Here is a 7,554-nt window from a genome sequence, read left to right as displayed (position 1 = left end):
GCAATTCTATGGAAAAGAATGAGGGACAAATTCCCAGGATTTTGGTAGGCCTTTCGTTCCAATATAGTGGTGTAGCATCGTGTTATCTCAACTGATCATCATGTACTTTCAACTATACATCATGGTGTTTTAAATCAACAGATTGCATGATTGACCTATCGTAATATCACAATGAGATAACATCGCACTATCTCAGCTCAACATTTATTAATAACAAGTACGCACCATTCATTTTAGCTATTCATTTTATTTGTTATCATATCAATCGAAGTGGATGACTGAGCATTATCAATCTGCAACCTAACATCATGCAACGTCAACTTCACATCATTTACTTTTAACTCAACGTTACATGTGTTTGGCATATCATCACAACATCGTGACTTATCATTATACTATCACGACTAAAGCACTTGTCATTGCAAGTCAACATTGCGCAGATTCAACTTAGTATATTGTAATTCAGAGTTAGCATTTTGATAGCTCAATTCAACATCACGCTGTCTTAACTTTACATTTTAAGCTTCAGCATAACGTTTTGTAAATCTCTAATATATGACAGCTGAGGCTTTCCATAAAATATAGCCTTCATATTTTTATATTAAACTATTTGAAAAAACTTGTTCAGGCATTAATTTGTTTAAACTACCTACTCAATGTTGTTTGAATTGTTCACTACTTCCTTGTTGATATTGACAGTAAAATGCATCTCATGGTGATCAAATGGATTCTGCTATTCGTAAAAGGTAAGAAATTAATTTATAAGTTTTCTGTGTATTAATGTAAGAATCAAATCTGTGTCCAACGTATTCTCGTTTTTTTCTTTTCTCAAACCTGTCTACTTTTTAACTAGTTCTGCCCTATGATTGTCAAATTGTCATCAAAGAAAGTTTCTTGTTGTCAAAATCATTTATATATAGATACGACTTTTACCGAGATAATTTTTGTGCTTTCCTCCGATCTGATATGGTGAGCCCTTTTGTAACAGATTTATATAGCTTGTTCTTATGCTGTGTTGGAACAACATAGTCCAAGGTTAGATCGAAGTATATGTACCTGTCCCATATAACCTCACGTTACTGAAAGTCAACTAACTTAATAAAAAAGGAGACAATAAACAAACGACTACATACTTGAATGGACCTTACGTCAAAGAGATTTGAGATAACTTCACAAATCTGAGGCTGGACAAACTAAAGTACCATGAATTTGAATAGCGGGATATCGAATGCAGAAAAAAAATGTTTTTTTTGGACATTATTCACTATCATTCTGATCCGTAGAACATAATTGGCCGGTCACAAGAATGTAAAAGCAATCCAACCAGTACAATGTAACTGTTATATGTCCCATTATAAAATTTTCGGATTTTAGTGTCATTTTTTTTTTATCGAAATCGAAATCCCTTCAGAAGAATAATAAACAACCTTGTAATAAATTTTTTTTTCGCAAAATGTTGCTATTGAGTAACAAATATAAGTACAAAAATGTACATGTACATATTGCAATGTAAAACGATGTTAATTTCCGTCCAGTTCCTGTATCATTATTACAAAAAAATATAGCTAAACAACAACTTTTATCTTACCTCCTATACATTTCCAGGAATATGATTGGCTAAAAGCGTCCGCGTGCAAACCGTGTATATTTGATATTAGGTTAGTAGGGAGGCGGGGCTTATCTCATACACGGTTAGTAGTGGAGTTACGTCCCTTTATATTCCTTATTAGGTAAGAAGGGGCGGGGCTTATTTCATACACGGTTAGTAAAGGTGTAATGTCCCTTTATAAAAAACATAACGGTACTGAGAAAAAATCTTAAAAGTTCCAACAGACGAAGAAATTGATGATTAAGATTAAAATAAATTCATAAAACACATTTAAACCTTACAAGTCGTTATTGTTGACATCTGTTTTTGTAGGATCAATGGAAGTATTTTCTTAGTGCTAACAGTATTGAAGACTTGCTCATTTTGAGAATCACTAGTCTTAATTTTACACGTTAAGATAGTCGGTAAGATAAATTCGTCACATAGTGTGCTAGTGACGTAATACGGTATATATGGGGTCAGTAAATTCCATATGGGAATTCGAGCTTCGCTCTCATCCCATATGGAACTTACTGACCCCATATATACCGTATTAGGTCACTAGCACACTATGTAACTAATATTATATTTGACAGAAAGGATCTATCAAATACTTATACATAAATATTCAAAATAGTAAGAAACTACGGTTCCAACTCCCTTCGCTAAAGTTGAATTTAGATTTTTTGATAATTTCCCTCTATGTGTGCATTCATGGCTCGCAAGGACTTGGTTTTCAACTTTCCTGATGTAGGTTAATCCATTTATTTTTAAATACATTGTGTGCTTATGACGTAATACGGTATATATGGAGTCAGTAAATTCCATATGGGGTGAGAATCTCCCTATGGAATTTACAGACCCCATATATATATATATATATATATATATATATATATATATAACTCGTCTAAACATCAACCCAACAATGTTAGATCTGTAAATTTGCTTTCGCAAATTTTTGGTTCTTCCCTCGCCGGGATTCGAACCCATGCTACTGTGATATCGTGACACCAAATCGCCTGCACTGCAGCCTTCCCGCTAGACCACACGACCACCTGGGCTCTCAAAAAAAAGAGCTTTCGGTGGGCATGTGTTACCTTTCCACGTCAGTTTTAATCTAGCGGCGTACTACAGTACATGATATATAAGGCATGAAGATGTTATTGTTACAGATCAGCTAAATTATCTATAGTAAAGGATCCTACAAATTAATGTAAGATACAGTCACAGAAAATAATTATATTCATAAGTACGTCTGAGTCAGTGACAACCCTACAACAGATGTATCCATCGGATCGCCATCAATGATGGTGATACATGGCTGTGTACATAATGTATATACAACTCGTCTAAACATCAACCCAACAATGTTAGATCTGTAAATTTGCTTTCGCAAATTTTTGGTTCTTCCCTCGCCGGGATTCGAACCCATGCTACTGTGATATCGTGACACCAAATCGCCTGCACTGCAGCCGTCCCGCTAGACCACACGACCACCTGGGCTCTCAAACAAAAGAGCTTTCGGTGGGCATGTGTTACCTTTCCACGTCAGTTTTAATCTAGCGGCGTACTACAGTACATGATATATAAGGCATGAAGATGTTATTGTTACAGATCAGCTAAATTATCTATAGTAAAGGATCCTACAAATTAATGTAAGATACAGTCACAGAAAATAATTATATTCATAAGTACGTCTGAGTCAGTGACAACCCTACAACAGATGTATCCATCGGATCGCCATCAATGATGGTGATACATGGCTGTGTACATAATGTATATACAACTCGTCTAAACATCAACCCAACAATGTTAGATCTGTAAATTTGCTTTCGCAAATTTTTGGTTCTTCCCTCGCCGGGATTCGAACCCATGCTACTGTGATATCGTGACACCAAATCGCCTGCACTGCAGCCGTCCCTCTAGACCACACGACCACCTGGGCTCTCAAAAAAAAGAGCTTTCGGTGGGCATGTGTTACCTTTCCACGTCAGTTTTAATCTAGCGGCGTACTACAGTACATGATATATAAGGCATGAAGATGTTATTGTTACAGATCAGCTAAATTATCTATAGTAAAGGATCCTACAAATTAATGTAAGATACAGTCACAGAAAATAATTATATTCATAAGTACGTCTGAGTCAGTGACAACCCTACAACAGATGTATCCATCGGATCGCCATCAATGATGGTGATACATGGCTGTGTACATAATGTATATACAACTCGTCTAAACATCAACCCAACAATGTTAGATCTGTAAATTTGCTTTCGCAAATTTTTGGTTCTTCCCTCGCCGGGATTCGAACCCATGCTACTGTGATATCGTGACACCAAATCGCCTGCACTGCAGCCGTCCCTCTAGACCACACGACCACCTGGGCTCTCAAAAAAAAGAGCTTTCGGTGGGCATGTGTTACCTTTCCACGTCAGTTTTAATCTAGCGGCGTACTACAGTACATGATATATAAGGCATGAAGATGTTATTGTTACAGATCAGCTAAATTATCTATAGTAAAGGATCCTGCAAATTAATGTAAGATACAGTCACAGAAAATAATTATATTCATAAGTACGTCTGAGTCAGTGACAACCCTACAACAGATGTATCCATCGGATCGCCATCAATGATGGTGATACATGGCTGTGTACATAATGTATATACAACTCGTCTAAACATCAACCCAACAATGTTAGATCTGTAAATTTGCTTTCGCAAATTTTTGGTTCTTCCCTCGCCGGGATTCGAACCCATGCTACTGTGATATCGTGACACCAAATCGCCTGCACTGCAGCCGTCCCGCTAGACCACACGACCACCTGGGCTCTCAAAAAAAAGAGCTTTCGGTGGGCATGTGTTACCTTTCCACGTCAGTTTTAATCTAGCGGCGTACTACAGTACATGATATATATATATATACACCGTATTACCACCCTAGCCCACTATGTAACGAATTTATCTTAACGACTTTTATGACATGTGGTATTTAGACAAGTAACCTATGAAAGTGGGCAAGTTAATACCGTTAGCATTACGAAACTACTTCCATATATATATATATACACACCGTATTACCACCCTAGCCCACTATGTAACGAATTTATCTTAACGACTTTTATGACATGTGGTATTTAGACAAGTAACCTATGAAAGTTGGCAAGTTAATACCGTTAGCATTACGAAACTACTTCCATATATATATATATATACACACCGTATTACCACCCTAGCCCACTATGTAACGAATTTATCTTAACGACTTTTATGAATTGTGGTATTTAGACAAGTAACCTATGAAAGTGGGCAAGTTAATACCGTTAGCATTACGAAACTACTTCCATGTGTCATACAAAACAAATGCCAAAAATAACAATTGGCATGAAAGCTTTATGGAGATTCGCTAATCAGTTTCAAAGTAACAAGCTTTTAAAAACACTAGTATACATTAATAGGAGATTAATTAAGGAACCAAAAGACCAAAACACATATAGGTCAATATGTTTGTTTTCGAGACATTGAAATTTTGGTGGGAAAATGTTATCTCTTGATTTTTCTTGGTTATATCATTGACAAGTTTAAATTCTCAAAACTATTAAAAAATTACAAAGATTTTTACCGATTACTTATAATTAAAGATGTAAAAGATTTATAAAAAGAAAAATATGAGGGTCAATGTGCATTTTTTTAAAGGCATTCAAATGGATGAAACCAGAGGACTCCTTAATGTGTTTTAAGAGGTTGCTTCAATCTTTTCAAATTTTAATTATCTATTTCTATTAGTCTGCGTATGGTATAGGAGTAAGTCTAAGTCATATTTGTTTTTTCGTAATTTGTAATGTTTTGAATTAGGCCGTTAGTTTACTCAACTGAATTGTTTCAAATTTTTCATGTCAAAGACTTTTCTTATTGTCGAAGGCCATACATAACTACTTACTTGGACATCAGTTTAATTTAAGTTGATAGTTTTCTCGATTTTTTCCCTTAAATTGTCGATAGCTGTAATTTCGTTAACAAGACCAAATTTATAACACATACCACAACAAAACCGTAGAGATCAAATTGGCGGCTGAGTAATTTTTGAAAGCAACACATTTACATGGAGAAATTAGCAGATCACTATTTTACTAATTGTACCTCTGCCATATTGGGATCGTGGTAACTACAGTTACCATGAACAGTTTAACAACAGTACTGGTTGGCAATCAAACGACATCTCATTATTTTTATAATGATTGTCAATAACTTTCCGACAATATCTATAATTCACAGTAGCATTAGCAAATACAGATATTTGTATTAACATGTATCAGAAATAAAAAGCAATAAAGCAAAATAAAAGATTGTTTTTTATAAAAAGATGTTTTTCTAGGCAACATTTATTTAACTGCTAACAAATGTATTTGCCATCTTCTAGTATATAAGCTGTTGATTATTTCAGACGAAGATCCTGACTTTAAGAAGAGCCGATTTTAACTTTTGTTGTTTTAGGAACACACCCCTTTGTTTCTCTAGGTCTCTAAGTCTATTGCGAGTTATTGCCATCACTTGTGTTTTTGTCCCGCAAACCTTTCACGCATATTATCCATAACTAAAATGGTCGGGTACATTAATGAAATATAAGTCTATGAGTGATATCCTGAACACTCTTATAGAGAAAATGTCACAGAGACAAAACATGCACAGATGATTATTCACAAAACAGCTATATGAAAATTTCAGATAACTTTTGAATTGACCAATTACAGAAAAGCAAGGTTTACAAATACGTTGCATGATCCAACTGTTTATTGACTGTTTAACGAAGATGTGTGATTTAGGAGATTCAGATTGAGTTTTTTACATGTACCAACATGAAAAATCAGCAAATACCGTGGTGAAATGCCTATTTTTTTTTATATAAATGAGATCATATAATTGTATTTAATCTTTATTCATATAAAACTCGAAGTCATATATTTGTATTAAACCTTAAAGCCCCAGTCCTACTAGACATCGATCGCACCACGCTCACCACGATCTAAAATAAATTCAGATCGTGGTGAGGTCGCGGTATGAGCGGCATGAAAATCTTAATTTCCGTTGCTTTCACGCTGCTTCTACGTCCTCATTACGCTCCTACAACGATCCCGCAACGATTATAGCACGTTCTCATCGCGCTTAGTCTACGACCTCACTACGCTTATCAAGTTCTGTCTACGCTCATCATGTTTTCACTACGACCATACCACGAATTATCCGATTGCAACACGATCTTACCACGCTTCTACTGCGATTATAGCACGTTCTAACTACGATTATACTACGTTCATACCGAAATCTTACTACGTTCTCAGCAAAAACGTCAACATCGTGTTTCATATCAATATAGTTCCATTCCTTCTATTTCTGATAAATACGTAGATTTAGCGGAAACAATACCGTCATGCCACCAAAATCTACTAGAACACATAGGCGTGGTGGCAGGAGTTGATTTAGAGGCAGAGGAAGCTCGGATAGTAACGAATCCGGATCAATCAGAGATGTCGGACCGACCAATCCAACCTAAACTACAACCTATCGCTGGTCTTAAAGCTCAAATGACGATATTTGAGTGAACGATAGAAGAGATGACACAGATGTGTTAATAGAGGTCGTAATAACGTCGCTGTGAGATCGTAGCGCAGTCTCTCCAAATAGAATCACGCTTTCGCTACGCTCTCGCTACGATTGTACAGCGACCTTTGCGATCTTACTACAATCTTAGTGCGCTCACACTACGACTGTGATACGACCTTTCTGTGATGTACACGATCGTACTACGATCATCAAAATTTGGATTTATTTCACAGTTCGTAGTGCGATCGTGGCCTTGTGGGACTGTGGTATTAAGCTCTAAAGCTATTGAAACGATAGTGTTTATTAGTACAGTTTTAGTTATTTATTCAAAAACATTGAGGATGATTTTTATTGAATACTGTAG

At 35.8% G+C, this 7,554-nt stretch overlaps 1 protein-coding gene across 1 annotated transcript in view; it reads left to right on the top strand.

Moving 5' to 3' along the window:
- Window positions 1–652: 652 nt before the first annotated feature.
- LOC139492330 (uncharacterized) overlaps window positions 653–7,554 on the top strand; it is a 33,641-nt gene continuing 26,739 nt past the window's right edge. Inside the window, exon 1 of the mRNA XM_071280543.1 lies at window positions 653–746. Within this exon, the coding sequence (XP_071136644.1) occupies window positions 704–746 (43 nt within the window). The 5' untranslated portion in view covers window positions 653–703. The remainder of the gene's footprint in view (window positions 747–7,554) is intronic.

The sequence above is a fragment of the Mytilus edulis genome, chromosome 10 (genome assembly GCF_963676685.1).
Source record: "Mytilus edulis chromosome 10, xbMytEdul2.2, whole genome shotgun sequence".
NCBI lineage: Eukaryota > Metazoa > Mollusca > Bivalvia > Mytilida > Mytilidae > Mytilus > Mytilus edulis.
The sequence above is the reverse complement of the archived record's forward strand: the minus strand, read 5'-3'. Positions and strand labels throughout refer to the sequence as shown.